This window comes from Melitaea cinxia, chromosome 23, assembly GCF_905220565.1.
Source record: "Melitaea cinxia chromosome 23, ilMelCinx1.1, whole genome shotgun sequence".
NCBI classification, from domain to species: Eukaryota; Metazoa; Arthropoda; class Insecta; order Lepidoptera; family Nymphalidae; genus Melitaea; species Melitaea cinxia.
In genome coordinates, this window is record NC_059416.1 from 8419824 (window position 1) to 8442719 (window position 22896).

General features: G+C 31.8%; 1 protein-coding gene across 1 annotated transcript; it reads right to left on the reverse strand.

Moving 5' to 3' along the window:
- Nucleotides 1-1746: 1746 nt before the first annotated feature.
- On the reverse strand, nucleotides 1747-10306 carry LOC123665060. Its single transcript, XM_045599410.1, has 3 exons — nucleotides 10018-10306; nucleotides 6431-6543; nucleotides 1747-1979 (listed from the first exon to the last, which is right to left on the reverse strand). Exons 1-3 carry the CDS (start codon nucleotides 10304-10306, stop codon nucleotides 1797-1799), a joined length of 585 nt encoding a protein of 194 aa, XP_045455366.1. The 3' UTR covers nucleotides 1747-1796.
- Nucleotides 10307-22896: the final 12590 nt, after the last annotated feature.

Sequence of the window (22896 nt, forward strand, 5' to 3'; positions counted from 1 at the left end):
GCGTCGGGGAATGCCGTTCACCTACGTAACAAATATTTGTATTGTGCTTTACAGATAATAATTTGTTCAGCTCTGGATGTTTGTTCAATAATATTGCTTGTTCCGCACTCCCAAAGTAGGATTAGTATTCGTCAAAATCTACAATAATTCAAAATTTTACAATAAAAAATAATATGTCTCGTTATTATACAAGATTTAAACGAAATCTTTTCATCTCAGTAAATCAAAATTAAGATAATTTTACATCTTTAATTAAAGAGACGTGAGTACTCAAATATGCTTTAATCTTTTAAGCATACATATGAGATATGCGCTATAATTAAATTTACATATATATATATATATATATATGTATAACATTTCTTCGGCTTGAGAAAGGTTCTATAGATCTTTAAACCTTTGATTTGTCATTAATTATGTAGATTTTAGCTTTTATTGGGTATTATTTATTTACATAAAATAGTAGGTACTGTATCAAATCCAACTCCTTCGTGCATGTAATTGCTTAGTGAGGAGAGAAAATATTTTGTTTACACAATATTTAAGTATGAACAACAACTCGTAGTATTTATAAGTATTTGTACAAATATTCTTTTGTAGTTTGGGTATCCTCGTCGGTCTCTCTACTGTCATAAACCGCCATAGACACCATTGTTTTGCATTTTTACACGGCCTTCTTTGATAAATATAAAAAGTAGAGTCGTATAGGTGTTCATTGTCATCATAATAATCAATTTTGTAACATGTATGCTATTCAGTTGAGAATTATACTCCTATTTTTATCTGTCAATGAAAAGTTATAATTGAATGTCGTTAGGCTTGTCGATTCGTAATACGAATACGAGTATTTCTTGAATTTTTGATTTTTTATAGATAGCTATCAGGCTGGCCCGGTGAACTGCATGCCAGCGTATATATTTTTTTTTCGTGAATGTACCGTTTTTATTTTTTATTTTCTTTTATACATACTTTTTTGTCAATAATAAAGAACACATAACAAAATTATCTAATTTCGTGCAGCCATTGGTGGGTTATGATTGTACATACGTACAAATAAGTAAATTAAAATGTACACAGTTTCCATTTTCAGTAAGTATTCATCCTATCATTTTAACTGAGGTAGGACACAGCAGGCAATTTCCAACAAACTAAAAACATGCAGCAGCTCTAATGGGAACCTTACAGAAGATCACAGCTAAATAACACTGTTTTCAAGCAGTCTTGTCTTCCTGTTGGTGAGTAAGATGACCACGGCTCCTGGGGGAATCGGGGATTGTGTCGGCAACGCGCTTGCGATGCTTCTGGTGTTGCAGACGTCTATAAGCTACGGTAATCGCTTACCATCATGTGAGACCTTCGCTTGTTTGCCGCTCTCACTATATATATAAAAAAAAAACATGTTATTTCTTATGTTTTTCTACTTTTATTTGTTATTTTACTTTGTAACTAAAATATTCAATTATAGACTAGAAGTCTTACGTATAAGTTTGGTCTTTTATGAAAATTTTACGTACTTGAATATTATTCAGCGACCTTTAAGCATAATTTGAGGTTGTAGAGCCTCTTTTATTTTTTGCTACCTAACTCATTCTAATTATTTTAGTAATAATAAAATATGAATTCCTTATTACTTTAGAAAGTTTTGATCGGCAGATTCATAATAGAATCTAAGTAGCAAACAGTCCAACTTCATTATTATTAATATTAGAATCACATCCGGTATTATTAATAATAAAACAATAACAATAAAAATAAATATTTATCTACAATAAATTAAATAAATAACTTAATTTAAATTAATTCTGGTATTCCTTCCAGCCTTGGTAAGGTAGAGGCGTGTTGACGTCTCTGCGTCTTCTGTGGTGACCGTGATGACCAGCGTATATCACTTGGTGGTCATCGTGGTCATCGTGAGAGGCCAGCTTCTTGACGCCTACGATCGCTGACAGTAAAAGAGCTAGAGCAGATACTGCTAACGCCTGTAAAGAAGACAGAGCAGAAGAATTATAAGTGCTGCACACATAACACTATAAAGACTATTTGCAATCCTATAATAGAAATGAATGGTCTATGACTGAGTTATGGTTTGCATGTCTTGGTACGAATTGTAAGATTTTGACCCATCGTGTAAATTAATGAAAAAAAAAGAAACAGTTTTTACAGTAGTGTCCTAGGATATACATATGTATATCGATTGTAACATATAGATAAAATATTGGATGGAAACATTAAATACATAAAGGTGATACTTTAGTAAAAAAATGATGGTTGATATTTTTAGAAAAAAAAAACTTTCTTTGAAACCTAATATTATCGATTCTATTATCTTTAATATAGAATATATATGCAGACTGCCAGAATCAAAAAAAAACATGAATATCCATGCAGACTGCCAGAATCAAAAAAAAAACATGAATATCCAATAAACATTTATTGGATTATTTGAAGAATGAAAGTTCAATTTAAGGAGTTATAAAATATAGAACAATAATCTAACTTGTATTATAGTCTGTAGTAAGTAGTCTGGTAAATCAAATTGATTTTACGATACAAAATAATAATGTCATTTTATTATTTTACAAATATAGATTTGTCTCATACTTTATACATGAATTAGGTATTGTTATATAGAATATACATACATACATATATACTCGTATATATGTAGTATTGATAAATTGAATTTTTATATACGGTTTTCTTTCTTAATATTCATATCAAGTTTATTTTTAATATAAATTTTCATAGACTTCTTTTGAATGAAAAAAAGTAAGATACCAATTTTATACTTAAAAAATACGAATAAAAAATACCAAGAAGTATTTTGTTTGTTGGATAATAGATTCGATATAAATAGCATCGCAGAAGGGACTTTTTAAAAGGATTCACTAAATGAAGATCAATTTATTTTTTCACAACGGTGTAGGTTGAATGAAAAGATCGGAGTTTAGGCCAAGAGATCATTATTTCTGTACAAAGCATTTTTGATTCTTTTGTTGCTATGATATCTTTATTTTATTTAATAAATAATAATGAATATCTACACAATATACACACGGTCGTCTGTTCCTAAAGTATGTCTTATAGGTAACAGCCGACTGGTATAGGTATATATATATATATCAGGAGGTATATATATATATATATATACATACCTCCTGAGAAGAAAGCAGGGTTACTACAAACTGCGCCAACGGGCTAGACGCATTTTATTTGTAAATTGGATGTATTTGTGGCACTTGAGGCTTTACCTGTCTTTGAATTTTACTTCACTTCTATAATTTGTGAAGAGGTTTATTATGAATGAATCTGCCTGAATATTCTACAGCTAGGTAAATACCTTTTCCATATAGGAGAGGTAAGGCACAGCAGGCAATTTCCTGCTCAAAATATGGAGCAGCCTAAATGGGGTAGTACCCCAAAAAATAATTTTTCTTTCAATCAGTGTTACTAGAGTGACTAGAGCTCCTGGGGGAATTGGGTATAGGGTCGGCAACGCCCTTGCGATGCTTCTGGTGTTGTAGACGTCTATGAGCTACAGTAATCGCTTACAATCAGGTGAGCCGTACACTTGTTTGCCGACCTAGGTATATGTATAAAAAAACGCCCTGCTACAATGAAGGTTGTATAATTTCCTTATTACGATTAATGGTCGTTATCACGCGTTGATGATAACGACCAGAGCTTTAAGTGCTCCCAAAGGCACGGTAGTGAAATTCAAATGATGTATAATCAGACCAGAAACAAATATTTATACAAATAAAAATGTTTGACCTGAGCCGGAATTTATCGATTGTTAGTGATTTTCTTATATCTTATTTAATAGATGATAACCCCTTTAAATTCCACTGTTAATTTTCGGTAGTTTTCAACAGCATATACTACGTGAATACAAAACATGAAATGAATATTGAAAATAAAAATTGGAATAAAAAATAAATTGAGCATTGGATTTCCAAACAAAGATAACCTCCTGTGAGGCTTGGAATGAGAATATATATTTGTGTAGGAGGATTAGTATGAGATTATTTAGATTGCGTTAAGAATTTATTTGGAGCCCACGTTCTCCTTTGGAAAGGTAAATCGAATTGAAATAAAAAATAGAGTAGGATTAACATTATCTTTCGATGTTATTTAGCTATTATTATAACTTATAAATATAAGTTATTATAGATCATTTGATTGTACGCCTCTATATTGATATAACAATATATATACTATATATATATATATATATATATATATATATATATATATATATATATATATATATATATACTATAAAATACACACTTTTATACAGAATACACATATTTAAATAAAATATTATTTGAAGTCTATTTTGAATACTATTATAGTAAAAAGTATCGATTGAATAAATATTACGTTGGATATCAACATTTTTGATGTACGAATAATAGCCAAATAACGCGAGAATCAACTGACGAAAAACATGTTTTTTTATTATGTTAGGAAACTATTAACTAAGAAGCCTATTAAATGTGAAGGATGAAAATCTTAATTTTTTTTTTGCAATAAATAATTTTAGTTTCTACCATAAAATATCATGTGATTTAATTAACTAGAATCATCTGTGATTACCTCAAAGAATCAAGTAAACTAATTGAACTTATAATCGTTGTTTAGTCAATCATTAGTTCTTAAACAAAATATTAGAGGGCGCTATTAAGCTGCAAACTATAATTTGAAAGGTGTGCGTGGGAGTGTGCATTTTTTGTATTTTCTAATTTTTTTTAGTAAATTTTCGTGTCAATTTTTTGATTTTTTTTTTTGTAACTAATGTATTATTACTATTTTATTTTAAAATTAAAAAGAACCCGTTGATGTTAATTCCGTATAGACTGCTCTGAATGAATAAAAAAATGAGAATTGTTCTTTAGTCTACAAACGTTAAAATAATTTCCATTGCCGTCACGGCGTCTGCACAAACGGGCTTCAAGTATTTACTCTTTCCAATTACATCGACATCCATTTATTGGTTTTATTAGTTAATTATATCTTGTTCAATATGTATTTCAGTATTGTATTGACGTTTATTGATGTTTGTATTTTTAATGCAACTTTTTGCAAAAATAATCGGCATTAATTGAGGTTTCGTAAAATTATAAATATTGTCATACCTGATATTTCCAGTTATAAGCAACCTCGGAGCAGACAGCAGTATTATAGCTAAAGTATTATCTAATATATAAAATTCTCGTGTCGCGGTGTTTGTAGTTAAACCCCTCCGAAACGGCTTGACCGATTCTCATGAAATTTTGTGTGCGTATTGGGTAGATCTGAGAATCGAACAACATATATTTTTCATCCCCCTAAATGTTAAGGGTAGTCCACCCCTAATTTTTTTTAATTTTTAAATAAATTATTTATTTTTTATTTTATTATAATTTGGAGTTGAAAAATACATACAACCCTAAATTTTCATCCTTCTATCACCAACCCCTATTTTTAAATAGCGTTTAGCGGCAAGGCAACGTTTGCCGAGTCAGCTAGTAGTTAAATAAATGTAAGTGTTATGTCATGTTCACATAAATAAAAGAAAGTCTTTAAAAGGTTTTAAATGTCTACCAGAATAACAAAATATCATAAATTTTGATTTTTAAATTTATTAAATTAAATCACGAATAATTTTAGTTTTAAGTAAGGTTCGGTATGTAATGGTTACAATATTATAAATTATGGCAGCATCGTAAGAATTGTAAAGTCGATAAGTTTTCACCACAGGGGATATTCGATTTATTTAATTATACCAATATAATTATAATCTAAATTATTCTAATACTCTTAAAATGTTTACTTATTTCAGTAAGTACGTGTTTTTTTTTACTTTATATGTTTGCGTATGCGTGTGCGCTCGTTTAGTTTATGTAGAGTGCATATGTTCCGTACGTCCGCATTTGTGCATGTTATATGCAAATCCGAGTGGGATATATGCAACAGTGATTTTAAATTGCGTGCTACGTATAGACACTCGGAACTGTATTTATCTACCTTTATGTATGACATTTTTCGAAATAGTTTTATCTTAAGGACAGAAAATAATTGTGTTTCGCCTGCAAACGAAAAACACCGACTTCAATTACATCGACAAGTAATACAACGTAAGTAGAAGAAAAAAATTAACAAATGCACTAGTCGTCACTACGATTTTCGAAGTTTTCCCTCGATTTCTCCGACATTCCATTATCAGATGAACCACACTAGGGATATCTCCTCCAAAAAAGAATAATCAAAATCGGTTCATAGAGGACGAAGTTATGCCCGAACTGATTATGTGAATCTTAGTGTGATGGTTTGTAGCCCATGTTAATTAAATACAATCTCTTAAAGAGTGAAATAATTATTAAAATCATTGCGGTAGTTTCAAAGATAAATTTGCTATATATTTTAGTACAAAGTATGGTCATACCTTCATGGTCAAAAGACCAAGGGCTCCAATACCAGCAGCGCCCATGGTCTTGGCGAACATGAGCCCAAGTAACGCCAAGGAGCCACCACCACCTCCCTTGCCTCTTCCAGTTACTGTAATCAAATAGAAATTACTTTTGGTTTTTCGTCGTCATTTTTGTAAGTCTTTTAAATATTTTATTTCTATATTGTGCGCATTTGATTATTATACAAATAAATATATTTTATATTGTAAGAAATTAAAACAAATTTATGCAAATAAACAATTCGTTTTTGCTTGTTTCAATGATTTGAAATTAAGTTTTTATTACTATGCTGAAATATATTTTTACTATGGGATCAACAATCAATGAGGTTTATTGACTTTTTGATAATAACCAAAGGTACTCTAAGTAAAAGAAGCCACGTGGAATGTATTACGTCAATTATCTACACAAATTCCTTATGAAGACTTTTTTTATAGTGTCGTAAATTGACCTCTATCGTACAATGTTTTGTGTTGAAAAAAAAATGTACTTGTTTGAACTAATATAAAAATATTAAAATTTAATTAACCGTTAAATAAAAATAAAAAAAAGTTAAATTTTATTTTTGGTAACGCAATTAACTCAATTAATTGTATTAGTTTGTAATGAAAACTATAATACTATTTTAATGAGCCTAATACTTTCTTACTCTAAATACATGGAAATTCGTCACGCGTATATCAATGTCGTCATAAAAATATTAAAAACCTTTTATAACTTTTAATACGAAAAAACGGAACAGTCAAAATTGTGTAATTGTGAACGTTAGCCTACGGATAAGTTCTTATTATTATATAAACGCCCGCTGTGTCCAATCGTTTTCAGAATAATATGTAATAAACACGTTCCCTTTGGTTTATAAATTGACGCGTAAGTGAGTAAGGTCTAGGCCGTAATAGAAATCTATTATTAGTAAATATAACCTTTTATTTCCGTAATTGACAGCTGTCTGTAGCGAACAATTTTGTAAATACATACAAAAGTAATTTCCGATAACAATCGTGTATTTATTTTGTTCAGACTTTTTCTGTATATTATAGTGAGTTTCTCTATACATTTTTTTTCTTATTATAGACAGATTTTTTAAATTGTAATTTACATATGCAAGAGACTATTTTGTATTTTTATACATTTTGATTTAAAAACTACTTCGAATTATGTTGTATAGATTTTTTCACTATATGTGGAAAATGCTTAAGCATTGTCTCAAATATATTGCGTAGTAAGTTAATTTTAGATATTAAATAAATTTCATATTATAATTTATAAACATCGATTAAATAAACTTAGCAAAAAGTTTATATTTTTGACATAATTAAAAGTTACTACCGCTTACAATTTATGTTTTTATTGGATCTCAAAGTTGACTGGGATTATCATCATCATCATCATCATATTATCATCATAATCATCATCATCATCACCACTTCTGCTTATCGCAGTCCACTTCCTGACATTCCAAGTTGGGAAGACCTCGGTTGCCATTAATTTTTATTCTAACACTGTCTTACGTCAGCGGTCCATAATGTTTTTAATGAAATAATAAAAATAAATACTTTATAACAAAAAAAATTAACGTCATACAACTTTCATATTTATTGTTACCAAATCAATTGATACAATTAAGGAAACACATTGCAGGAACTGCGTCCATCGCATGTCTCATAGCAAATAATTTCGGAACACGCTTCCCGTTTTATGTACAATGAAATAAAATACTTTCAAGTGTCATAAATTGATTTTTTTTCTGTTCCAACGCTTGTGACATATGAGTATGCATGTGTGAAAGTCTTAACATTACAACATATAAGTTAAATAATCATTTATATACATTCATATATTATATATTTTTTTGAAGACTTAAAAAAATGAGGAGATTCTCTACGGATCTATTTTTCATGATGCTACGTCAGAATTTGACCAATAATGAACCGATATGAATAGCTTTTTTTTCTTATAGGTCAATATATGTTTTTCACCTTAGGAATGAAATGCCTTTATATACCATTACAAATGTAAGAACGCAAAACAGGTAATTAAAATCGCGAGCCAAGTTTACTTGAATCTATATCTTGTTTACATAAATATACTCATATAAACAGAAATATATTGATAAATTCGTTGCAAAGCGCGAAACTCGAAAGCATTTGGATCAAAAATAATGGCTGAATATATTTTTTATACTTACTAATACTTCGTTGAAGATTCTAACGAAATTAAAACGTGAGCTGATTCGTATGAAAATTTTAAAATTTCACGTAACAATTATTGTAACGTGGTAAGTATGTAATTTTCACCTGCGTTGCAACATAATTTATTTACCCACGAATCTAGTAGTAGACTTCCAGAGTAATGAGTTAATTATTAGGGGCGTTAAAGCCGTTAACCTCGGGCCTCAATTTGTAAACAATTAAAACTTATGTCGAGCTTACCTAAGTCTAGTCTTTAAATAAATAAATATCTACACAATACAAACACGGTCGTCTGTTCCAAAAGTAAGCAACTTAATGCTTGTGTTATAGGTAACAGCCGGCTGGTATAGCTAAATATTTTTTATTTCGATAAACATACATATAAATACTACATATATAGATAAATGTATAAGTATTACACCCAGACTCGGGATGGGAATAGAACCCACAGCCCCCGGAGCAGAAAGGAGAGTCACAACATACTGCATACATACGACTACATACTCTCGAGGAACTTAAGCCTTATTTATACCAGTCTTAATCACATTTTAAGCATTTCAATAGTAAATATAATAAAAACAGAGAAAAGATATTCTATATTTAATCTATACAAATAAATAAAATTGGAGTGTATGTTTGTAATATTAAAATAACCGTTTTTTTACTAAATTCATGTGTAATACACGGAACATATATGAATTTTTTTTTTTATCATTTTTGTCCATGTGTCTGCTTGTTCCATCTAATCTCTGAAACGGCTGGACCGATTTTGACGGGATTTTCACTGGCAGGTAGTTGATATAGTAAAGAGTAACTAAGGCTACTTTTACTTTAGTTTTTGTTTTAATTTTATAGCTCTGTGAACTGAATAATAACTATAATATTTTGTTAAATTCCACGGGAATGAAATCGCGGCCCAGCTAGGTCATTTATATATATATTATCTTAATATACATATAAAAAAGGCAATGAATTCCTGTCTAAAATAAATATTATTAATTCTATTGTCTAAAATAAATATAATTTTAAATTTGTGATTTTTCCTTAAAACCACATTTAGACTCACAATTGTTTGTTAATTATAAAAACTACAAATGAATATATTTTAAAAATAATTGTTGATCAAACCTTATAAATCCATTATTTATTTTAGTCAAATTAATTAATTAACTTTACAATTACTTACATTTCATTATTTAACATGTGATTTTATTTTTCTTAAGTTAACGACGCTAAAATAAGTTAATGGACTGAATTATCTTTTTAAAACATATTGTGATAATATATGTTGAATTAAAAAAATATAAAATAATTATTGTAGCTTCAAATCCAGAAATGTTTACACATATATGCATAACAAAGTCACTCACCAGCCTTGTCCTTGTACGAATCATCGATAACCTTCAGTGATTCCGAGAAGATTTGAGTTATTTCATCTTTCTCTATCAAGTTCGGCAACTTGACGTGCAGCTCATGATTCTGGAGGAACTTCGCTATCCTGTATAAAGGCGTATCTCCAAAAGACCTCCCATCTTCAATACTATTCGAATCTTTAACCGACACGAGTCTAACACCATCGAATATGTTAAAATCACCGTCTAATATCGAACCGAAAACGGCCTCTATCAGGAAGGCAGATAAAATTAATTTTCGATACATTTTCGTAAGATCAAAGTCGTGAATAAGGTGAGAAAGGGAAACAAAATGCTTTTATAGTTGGTGCTTTCGAAAAAATGAACAACTAGATCTGTTCCGGACAGAGTGTTGAGATGAATAAGAAAAAAAGTCTGTTGGTTTGCTATTCTTAGATCGTTCGATATCTTTACTCTGATTCTTGTGATAATTGGTCGCTATTTGTCGCATGATAATATAATCGTTATGAAAGCTATTATAAAGATGTGTTTGATAGTTTAAATTTGTATTTATGCTTATTCAAAATTGATTACTGTTTTACAGTAAATATAAAAATGTTTACACCACTACTATTGTTTCACGAAATTTAATCAGCGTATTTTTAACGTTATTTTACACTTTTAGTTTTCGTACATCGTTCATACATTTCGTACGAGATATAATGTATACTAATTATACAGCCAAATATGGTTTTTAAGTAATTATCATCAGGAATAAATGTCGATATTAATTTAAAAGAATAATTCTATAATTTTTAGTTTCTCACGTAAAATTGTACTAAAAAAATTATTAACAAAATATCTAATAGTTACAGAATAGCTTTCACCGAGACCACGACATTGAATCCGAGCAAACAAAACTAAAACAATACTTAACACTTGTAGATTGTGATTTAGAGATACTAAATGTGTCAGTAATATTTTATTATATTTATTACAAAATTTCGATTGAAAAATTATTTTTTCTAATTTCGATGAATATGATAAAAATCATATTCATGTAATACTTCTTTGTACACTAAAGTTTATGAGAGAAAAATACAATATATAAACATAACAAAATGGGAGAGACAGGAGTAAATAATCTTATGAATAGTAATTTCTTACAGAAAACCCCTGTCTGTTACTGTTGTACTTGTTACTTTAGTAAACAATACGTACTATTTACACTAATAAATATAAGGGTGAACACAATCACTAGTTTGATGGGAAAAATAAAGAAATATAAAACCCAATTCACTACGTTATTATATATATATTGTTTAAAGAAGTATTGAGACAGGTATTTCTGCATCGATAAGTAAATTTTTATTCTTTCTAAATTTCATATACAAACAAAATTATCACTGAATCGTGATAGTACTTCTAGCGTTTGAATTAATTTTATCTATACATCTTTGTAGTAAGTGAAAAACGTAGAATTTTCGCCGTCGGCGTCCAACGCAAACGAAACAATTTTTTTTTCACTATCCGGTGAGAGTGTGGTAGGGAGTGAAATGGAAGGGCAGAAGGTATTATGATAGATATTGGAAAGCAACTTGAAATTGCTTTACGTTTTGTATCGATATACTTTTTTTTCAGTATTTTTTTATTAAACTTAGATAAACAGAACTTTATACAAATATAAATAATGTTTATCGAGTTAATTATAACACGAATAATGTTATTTACGTTTATTTATATATAATATGCAAGCTTCTAGCTAGCGCATAGGAACCATGATTTTTTTTATTGTATAGGGATACATAACTTTAACAATAGCAGAAGTGGTGTGTATAATGCAAAACTCTAATACAACTAAATAGATAAGTAAGTAATGTATTATTATACTGCTAGTATAGAATAAGATAATAATATCACCAACAGTATCTGCAATGCCGTGTAGGATACAGAGCGTTAAATAGTATCTATTTCGGTTTGGAACGCAGATTCTACTGAGAGGTTCCGGTTTATGATTTAAGTTAGTCTTTGGAAAGTAATCTAAATTAATTTTATATTATAGTGTGTAAAATGTAAATGTGTAGAGACGGCTGTTTTTTTTTTTTTTATTAACTTATCAAAACCAGCATAGCGAATCTTATTGTGATTCAATTTTGTATACTCAATATGTTTCGTATTTATATTTCATAGTCTATCTTGAAATTGTACACCATTTTTATAATATATGATATGGCGCTTCGCTTCGCTAGAACCTGTAGTATCCTACTGCTGGGCATAGGCCTCTTTCCCCATGTAAGAGAAGGATCAGATATTATTCAACTACACTGATCTTATGCAGGTTGGTTATATATTCCCTATGAGTAACGATTGCTATTAGGTGTACATGATAACATCCGGGACCGACGGCTTAACTTGCTTTCCGAGACACGGTCGGGAGCCCCACAAGGACTGCACAAAGACACAGACAGACTCCCGCATGGCCAATACAAATAGTATAAATATAAATCTCCTTCAGATAACATATTTTATTGATAAGAGTTTTATAAAGAACGTAATACAATAGTGAAAGGAGGATTTGGAAAATGTCGAACTTTGGTCAAATTTTTTGGAACAAAGGTAGGAAAATGTTGAATTTACTTTCGCCCCCAAAACGAATGCAATTGACAATGTTAAGAGATCGTTGCGTTTGTTATTAAGCATTTGTTGGTTATCATTTGCATTTACTTCATAGCCATAAGTCGCATGTGCATCATCATCATCATCATCATTTCAGCCTATCACTGCCGGACATAGGCCTCCACAAGTTCACGCCAAAAATGATGTGAACTCATGTGTGTTACCCCTAGTCATCACGCTGGACAGGCGGGTTGGTGACCGCAGGGCTGGCTTTGTCGCACCGAAGACGCTGCTGCCCGTCTACGGCCTGTGTGTTTTATTGCCAGTAAATTGGATGGTTATCCCGCCATCGGTCGGCTTTTTAAGTTCCAAGGTGGTAGTGGAATTGTGTTATCCCTTAGTCGCCTCTTACAACACCCACGGGAAGAGAGGGGGTGGCTATATTCTTCATTGCCGCAACCACAGAGCATGTGCATACTTATAAATAATTTTTAAATCTCGACGCTAATTTTGTACGACGTGTATCAATAGTTTTCTGTATTATAATGGTTTCAGGATTTCATTGGGTGCTGTGTGGCTACGGCACTAAAGAATTTAGCCACCCCCTCTCTTCCCGTGGGTGTCGTAAGAGGCGACTAAAGGATAACAAGGTTCCACAACCACCTTGGAACTTAAGAAGCCGACCGATGGCGGGATAACCATCCAACTGCTTGCTGGCTTTGAAATACACAGGCCGAAGACGGGCAGCAGCGTCTTCGGTGCGACAAAGCCAGTACTGCGGTCACCAACCCGCCTGCCCAGCGTGGTGACTATGGGCAAAACACATGAGTTCACTGAGAAACTAAGATACAGCAGGCATACAAAGTAAAAAGTACCATTTTAACTTCAGTATCGATTATTGAATATCGTTAAAATAAAAATTTTCAAAAAACATTTAATATAAAAGTATACATTTGGACTACTGCGGTTTTAAAGGTCATGTAAATTTTGATCAAGATCTAGGCGTTTGTATTAATGTTAGTTGGGTTTTTGGGAACCTCAACACAGGATAGTGAAAACATTCGAGTATTAAACATTGTCATTATACATTTACGTATTCATCCACCTACTCGTAATTTTGCACGTACGCCGGACATTGAAACAACAATATATATAATTATAAAAAAAAATCTAACATATTTATGAACTACATAAAGAATATTACAGTTATTGTTCGATGATACGCAACAGTTACTCGTAACGAATGTATAAAATGCAATCATTCTTATAATAAACGTTCAAAAACTTTCGTTTAACAAAACGACAACGACAACAGACAGATAGATACTGAGTGAAGTTGTCAAAATCGACAAAAAAAAAGTTCAATTGCGCGGGCTTTCTACTATTACACTTTCACTATCAAATGCGTATCTAGTTTTATATATCTGTCTCTTTCGTTTTCGTCGTCATTTTATGTTCTCTGTCCCTGTCTTACAATGTCAATAAAGAAATAAAATAAAATTAAGTGTTACACAATTTTCAGTTACGTTACAGAAATAAATGAATTATATTTTAAAGAGAATAATTTTTATATGATATTGTGACATTATTCGCGTGGATTTTAAAATATCCTACTGGTTTTAAGGCAAAAATTTAACTAAATGGTTGTTAGTTATGTTTTTTTTTTTTGGATAGGTGCATGATGTTTTACATCCTATTGCAATGTCAGATTTTAACAGATCAGCTGTTTAATCATCAAAATCTTTAATAATTATTTTTCATTATACCTTTAAAACTGACTATCGATTAGCCTTGATACTTCAGTGACATTTGAAGATTAGTTACTCGGGAATAAAGATCTTTTTGGAAATTCTGGAGGATAAGGAAGTCTTATAGGAGATATGGACGTGTTATCTCTTACATAACTTAATAACCCTGGCTTGCCATCTAGCCTATAATAAATTTAGAAATTGTTCTATGCGATAAGGTCGCCTTTTGTATATTTTTTGTTAGTATAATATAAACAATAATAATGAATCCTAGTAACTATTCAGTTCCTGAAGTGCAACTTAAGTAAAACATTAAGAAAACCAAGATATTCTTGTCTGAAAATGTAATTAACCTAATTATAAAACTGTGCGTAATCAATTTTGTTTTTTAATTAAGTTCTTTATACTAAAAAATATCAATTACTTCTATTTCCGCTACGGAACACACAGAGACAGGGTTAATGTTAGCTAGCACGACGTCTTCGTTACGTATCGTTAGTTCTTGTCAAAGAATATCATTATATAGTTTGCAGATGTTAAATACCAACATAAAATTAAATTTATTTATTTATTATTATTAGATGTACCTATACAAAGTTTAACTAAAAATTTGATTTTTTACTAAACGAAAATAATATATACAGTCTTCTTTTATAAAAAAAATTGTAACCTAAGCATTAAGACATGTTACCGCCTAGGTCGTCCCTTAGACAAAAAACCCAGACCGGTTGTTGTCAAATTTACGGATGTCGCAGTTCACGATATGGTTTGGTTTACCAAGACTAAGCTTAAGGGTACCGGGATTACTCTGTCCGAGTTTTTGACCAGGTCTCGTCATGAGGTCTTTTTAGAGGCAAGACAACGCTTTGGAGTAGTCAACTGCTGGACTCGAGATGGCATCATACATATTATTGCGGCGAATGGTGTACGTCACAAAGCCGAGTGCCTCTCAGACCTTGAAGGCATCTCCTGTTCAACACCTCAGAAATCTCCGTTGCTTGAGAAGACCACATCGACCAAGACTGTCGACCTAAAGAGACCGGTCTCGCGCACAAGAAGAATCGCAAAACAAAGTAATACCTTAAGACTTTTTTTCTATTTTCCACTTGTTACATTTTATTGTTATTAATAATTGTATACCTTTTAGCATTGTTCTTTATTTTCTTGTGGCGGTATACAAAAAATTTGTTTAACTTCATTCTATTTACATCCTTACTTTACGGTATATTTATAATTCGTGTTTGTTTTGTTTCATATTCTTAGGCTTCTTAATTTACTACTGTTGTTGTTCGACACTGACAATGACAGTTTGACAATGACAGATGTCAGTGATTCGGAAATCATATAATGTCTTCCTTTCCACTACGCTACGCTTCGGCAGTGCATATAGTACTAAATACTTACTACATTATTTAATTATTATTTATTTTTCTTTTTTATTATTATAATTTTATTTATCAATTTTTATTATGATTTTTCTCTCGATCTTTATTAATTATGTGGTTTTGCTTTATTAAATCTGTCATCGTCTTTCACTTGTTATGTACTAAGTGTATAACTTATTTTATTTTTTTCCAATAGCTGGCGGGCGTTTGCACGGTACCTTAGATGCTTATAATCTTTTATTTACATGCTTATATTAATTTATTATATATTTAATCATTTATTAATTTTAAAATTTATTTTATTTTTATAATTGTACATATTTTAATTTATTTTATTTATCGTCAATGGCAATTAATGACAGCGACAACTCTTTTCACTCCTTTTCTTCCTCTACCGAAGTACACAGTAATGACTCTAGTTTCCACAGCCTACCATCTCTTAGCGATAATCTCGAATCACACTTTCGCGATCTATCTAAAAACCTAAACATAGTACATATTAATGCGCAAAGTATTCCCGCTCACTATCCTGACTTATTAACTACATTTCAAAGTAACTATGTTCATGCGATCTTGGTATCTGAATCTTGGCTCAAACCTTGCTTACATTCTACTTCCTACTCCCTCCCTGGATTTCATCTCATACGTAGTGATCGTATAGGTCGGCCAGGGGGAGGCGTTGCCATTTACCTTCGTCCTTATATTCCTTATACAATCATTAGTAATTCAATATCCTGTGACGGACATGGACCTGATCATCTCTTTGTCGAAATCACTCTTTCGCATACCAAGTTGCTTTTGGGCGTATATTATAACCCATCACTCACTGTCGATTATTTTGCTTCATTTGAAAACCTTTTGGAAATGTATACGCCTCTTTATAGCCATACGGTGGTGATGGGAGATCTTAATACCTGCCTCCTTAAACGCGACGGGAGATCTTCACGTCTTTACTCCCTTGTTAATTCCGTCAATCTGCATATCCTACCCTTGCAAGCTACCCACTACCTTCCTAATTGTGCTCCATCCCTTCTAGACCTTATCCTTGTTTCTTCACCTGACCATGTTGAAAAGCATGGTCAATGCTCAGCCAACGCATTCTCCTACCATGATCTCATATATATATCATATAAATTAAGACCCCCTAGAGCAAAGTCAAGGATCCTTCTGCAGCGTAATTTTGGTGGCATGGATTTGGACAGACTTCGTGAGGATGCTGCCGGGATTGATTGGTCGACGGTATTTAACGCGTCTGGGGTTGATGAAAAATTGTCAAATTTCAATTCCCTTCTCATCAAATTATTTGATATTCACGCCCCTATACGCCCTGTTCGTATCAAGCATCTTCCTGCTCCTTGGCTGACCGACGAGATCAAAGCTTTGCAGGAGCAGAGAAACAGGGCTAAAGCGAGGTACAAGTCCGATCCGAACTCACAAAATTTGGAGAGGTATAGGAAGGTTCGAAATCGCTGCAACATGGCTTGTAGAGACGCACAACGACGCCATATCCATAAATCTGTCCTCGAGGAAGCAGACTGTGCCAAGGTATGGAAATTCCTCAAGTCACTCGGAGTTGGCAAATTCAAGCAATCCATTCCTACAGATTTTATTGACATTAATGGCCTTAACAGTTACTTTACTAACCCATGTACTATCGATAGTACCACTAAATCTGATACCATTATCAAACTTTCAGCCTTACGTACTCCTTTTGAGTTTTCATCTTTTAACTTTAGTCAATTATCTGAGTGTGGTGTTAAAGAGCATGTACTTGCTGTCAGCTCCAATGCTGTGGGCTGTGACTCCATTAGCCGAAAAATGATCATTCCTATCATTGACTATATCGTTCCTGCCTTAACTCATATCTTCAACTATTCCTTCGCATCTAGTACTTTTCCCTCCTGTTGGAAAAACGCCCATATTATTCCTTTACCTAAGAAATCCAATCCATCTGGCTTCTCCGATTTCCGCCCAATATCTATCCTAACTTTCTTGTCCAAGGTTCTAGAGCGTCTTGTTCACCAACAGTTAACATCATTTCTTTCCTTAAACAATCTTCTAAATCCATTTCAATCCGGCTTTCGGAGGGGTCATAGCACGGTAACAGCACTTGTCAAAATCTCTGACGACATCAGACACGCAATGGACGATCGAAAACTTACGGTTCTGGCTTTACTTGATTTTAGTAATGCCTTTAATACCGTGGACTTCGATATACTGTTGTCTGTGTTAGGTTCCTTTAACATATCTCCACCAGTAATTGACTGGTTTCAAAGTTACTTGTATGGGCGTCGGCAGCGTTTGCAAGTTCAAGATACTTTCTCTGACTGGGCTAACGTATTTGCTGGCGTACCGCAAGGTGGCGTGTTGTCTCCTCTTCTTTTCTCTTTATTTATAAATTTAGTAACTACCAACTTATCTTCTCTCTATCACCTGTATGCAGACGATCTTCAAATATACACTCACTCTAAGCTGGCTGATCTACCCACGAGTATCCACCAACTAAATAATGACTTGGACCTTATTTTTAAATGGAGTAACGCGTACGGGTTAAAAGTTAATCCTGCTAAGTCTCAAGTGATTATCGTGGGTAGTCCAAAGCTAGTCAGTAGCATTGATTGGTTACTTTTACCTCCTGTACTCTTCAACAAAGTTGTTTTGAACGTCAGTGATAAAGTGAAAAATCTAGGAATAACTTTCGATCGTCATCTCTCTTGGTCACCTCAATTAACTGAGCTAAGCCGGAAATTGTTTGCAGCCGTCGGTTCACTCCGTCGACTCCAGTACTTTCTTCCCTTGCCTACCAAGATTGCGCTGGCACAATCACTACTTTTACCAATCCTTGACTATGCAGATACGTGTTTTCTGGATCTCAAAGAGGAGCAACTAAATAAGCTTGAGCGTCTTCAAAATCTCTGTATAAGGTTCATATTTGGTCTTCGTAAATATGACCACGTCTCCGATTTTCGCAGTAAACTCAAGTGGCTCCCAATTCGCCTTCGCAGGAATACCCATGTACTTACTCTACTCTACTGTGTTCTTTTTAATCCTAATGCCCCTCATTACCTTAAAGAACGGTTTACGTTTCTTTGCGATTCCCATGAGCGCTCCCTCAGATCTGAATCCAATTTGCTTCTGAAAATTCCTCCCCATTCTACCTCCTTCTACTCCAATTCATTCACTGTTAATGCTGCCCGTCTGTGGAACTCTCTTCCGCTTTCAATAAAACAAGCTCCAACTCAAGCTTGTTTCAAGCAACGCCTTAAAAAGCATTATATGTCGCTCATTAAGTCATAACTGTCGCGATTTGTAGTTTACTTTGTGTACATATATGTATATATTTATGTGTGTGTGTGTGTGTGTGTATATATGTATATATTTTTATATGTGTATGTATGCATGTATGTATGTATGTATGTATGTATGTTTATGTGTGTGTATATGTATATTATATAGTATACATTAAAATATTTACTTATTTATATGTTTTTTTTTCTTTAATAATTATGTAAGTCTATCATATCGTAGTTTTTATCTATTTATTATTGATTTTTCCTCCTTAATTTGTGCACACTTCTAACCGCTGCTACTGTATCGTGTCCAGTACCCAAAGGTTATCTGGAATAAATCGCTATTTAGCGATAAGATCGCCTTTGTACATCTTGTATTGTATCTTTCTTTATATGTGTCTGTATTTTGGTGTACGTTAAGAATAAAAAAATAAAAAAAAAATAACCTGTTTAAATGTAACTGACATTATTATCATTTATTTAAGATGCGTGTAGCTTTGGATGAATTCGTAAAACTATTTTACTCACACTTTTCGCTTATATGTAATTTATATATTATACATACATGTACAAGTATGAAATTCAATGATGACGGAATGATAGAGAAGTTATGCATTACTAATCATAGAGAGATTAACGGTGTACTTAATACAAGTATGCCCCGATAAGATGACTATTTGTAAAAGATGCCTTTTATTAAAAAGTAAATGTCGAATTTAAATGAGACCATTAAACAAGCATCAAATTTTTATTAAAACAAGAAACATCAATATCGATATACCAAGTAAAAATTATTTATTTATTTATTTTTTAAAGGTTAACCAACAAAGGATACATTAATAATAGTTTCTAACATATGAGCTTACAATAGGATGTCTATGTTCTAACATAAATGTCGTGAGGTATAATACAACGTAATTCGTATAATAATTAAATATGTTGATTAATTATGTCTTTTATCGTTCCTGACTTCATTCTACGTATACAAGACATTTCACACGATCTGCATTAAAAGTTTGTAATTTTTATAAAGTACTCTACAAATAATTAGCTTTCCATAATATTTTGCTTCTTGTAATATACTACTTTACGTGTAGGTATAATACTGTCATAGTCCAAGTCACTTCTGTATATTTTATTCTTTGAAGGAAATCGTGCATTAAGTGGGCGAGTGTCGTGTTACTTTTCATTCCTACATTTATTTGCACTTCCTAATTAACCATTACGTGCCATATTATACTTAATAGATTTTAAATATAGTTTATTAACGTAATGTATGGTTTTAATGGGTGTTACTTAATTACCCACTTAAATTGAATTAGTTATGTAAATGGTATCAAAAGACAAATATTTTTATCGAGATAAGAATTGTATAAAGCAATTTTGATATAAGGTAAGATTTTCATTTAAATAAATATATGAAAATTTGTTTTTTTTTTGTTATATATATTTATATCTTATTGGAGATATTTCTTTTTGGAGAGATATAATTTTGCTGTTAGTTTGTTTTAATTCGCGTTAATTATAACGTTTTCACCATTAATAGGTCTGCGAAGGAGGTCTGATGTTGTACTGATTGTAATTGTATTGTCTCACTTTACTGTTCGCAAATTGAAGTAAAATCTGGGACTCGCTGTCCCTAAAGTTAACGAGAAAATTAAAGAGGGCTTACAAACCAGGCCAAGCATAATCAGATGGCGTAAAAAGTTACTTTTGGTGAATTGAATAAATAATTATAGCACGTGATTGTTTTGATCGCTTATCTTCTATAAAAAAAAGTAAATGACGAAAAAAAAACATAACTATTCAAAATAGATTTATTCAAACCTTCCACACCACCTTCAAATTGTTATCTTACAAATTAATTTTTTTATTGTAGTTAAAAGTGAACTAAATTAGTGTATTAGTGAAACTCTACTCAAGACTCTAAGTAGAGACTTATAGCAATAAAATATGTATAATAAAGTTGATTTTTGTGTAGTCTATATAATAAATAATAAATTAATAAATATCTTATAACATACACGGTTATCAGTTCCCATGTTACCAACTTAATGCTTGTGTTACAAGTAACAGCCTAAAATCTAAAACTGTTATAAGTATGTTTTTGATAAATATACACAGAATAAATACATATATAAACACACAAACATATTATATACACATATTACTACCGGACACAGACGGGAATCAAACCCGCAACCCGCGGAACAGAAAGCAGGGTCAGTACAAACTGCGCTAACGGGTTAGTCATATACTATTATTATTATTATCGGTTTTGCGTAATTTTAAATAAAGGAAGTAAGTTATCATATATTAAAAACGAAATACAAATATCTTCAAAGTATTTTTAGAAAGCCACATTATCTTAAATAAAATAGGCTGTAAAATATCTCGTTAAAGCTGTCGGTAGCGGAACTAGTAGCCATAAATGTAAATAGAGTGAAATTACGAGTTATCGCGGTTAAGTATAATTCAAACGTTATATCTATAAACTAGCGACCCGCCCCGGCTTCGCACGGGTGTATAAACTATCAGTGTTTCTCTACTATATGCATGTATTATAGACATAAGCCAGAAACATAAGTTAGAAACAACTATTATGACACTCCATTTACTTACTTAAACTTTAATTAAAACTGAAAGCCAAGTTAAAGTTAAGTAAAGTTAATAAGAAACAAACCGAAGTAAAATTCGTATATGGTGGGAGGTTATTTTATTCGTGCAAATTGTAATTTATATATTTTTTAATATTTTTTTTAGTATTAAATTCCGTGGGCCTTAAGGAACATACAAAAAAATAAAATCGCCGAATTGGTCGAGCCATTCTAGAGTTATGCGCTTAGTAACATTTATTTTTATTTTTATATATACAAAAGCGTAAGTATTTACTGTTTTCAATTTTTTTTTTGTTTTTCGAGGACGTTTGACACCGAAGTCCTCCCATGACTATAGTTGCTTTAAATTATCCGAAACGTCAGGCTTTAAAAACTTAATAATCCGCGATAAAATCCGAAAAAGTTGTATCATTATAATGACTGAAATTCGCGAAAACATTAGAAAACACTATGTGAGCGTAGGTATATTTCTAACAATTAATTATCCTCGACAAAACCTTCCAATGAGTTGGGAAATAGTCCGGTTTAATTGTCAGTCTTAATTTTTTTGTTTCTTTTGCTTTAAAAAGATTTTATGGCAAAATTATTAAAGTCTGGAAAATTTACTATATCGATTTGGAAGAAATAAAAATGTCATAATATACCATTTCCAAGACACTTTGTCTATTGCATTAATATTTGTATGCCTAATGACACAAAGACTTTTTTTACAATGATAAATGTTTTTCGAATCTAATATAAATTATTTAGCAATAAGAAACTATAATAGTAATCAAAATATATCATACACATAAATTGGTAAGCACACATTACCCCTTCACCACAGCCGGTTAGTTATTAGCCATTATGAAAACCGTATTGTATGCAGCATCTGATGCGGTGATAATCGTAACTCCGGCAGGCAAAAGTTAGCATAATTTGGTTACACAAACAAACGGCTATGACGTCATAAAAGCTCTATACTCGCAGCTATGCGTGTACTGTTCAGAGAGTAATATAATTAAACAAAGAGGAAAATTGCCAATTTCTGTTTACGTAGATAGGTATGTACTCTAAAGTGACGGCGCGTTGGCGCAACGGTCACAGCACTGGTTTGTGGCTGTTCGGCTGGCGGTAGCGGGTTCGATCACGGCACATAACAAACGTTTGTATAGGCCATACATATGTTTGCCGTGGTCTGGGTGTTTGTATAGTCCTTGTGCACGTTACGCCATCGGTCCCGGTTGTTTTCATGTACACC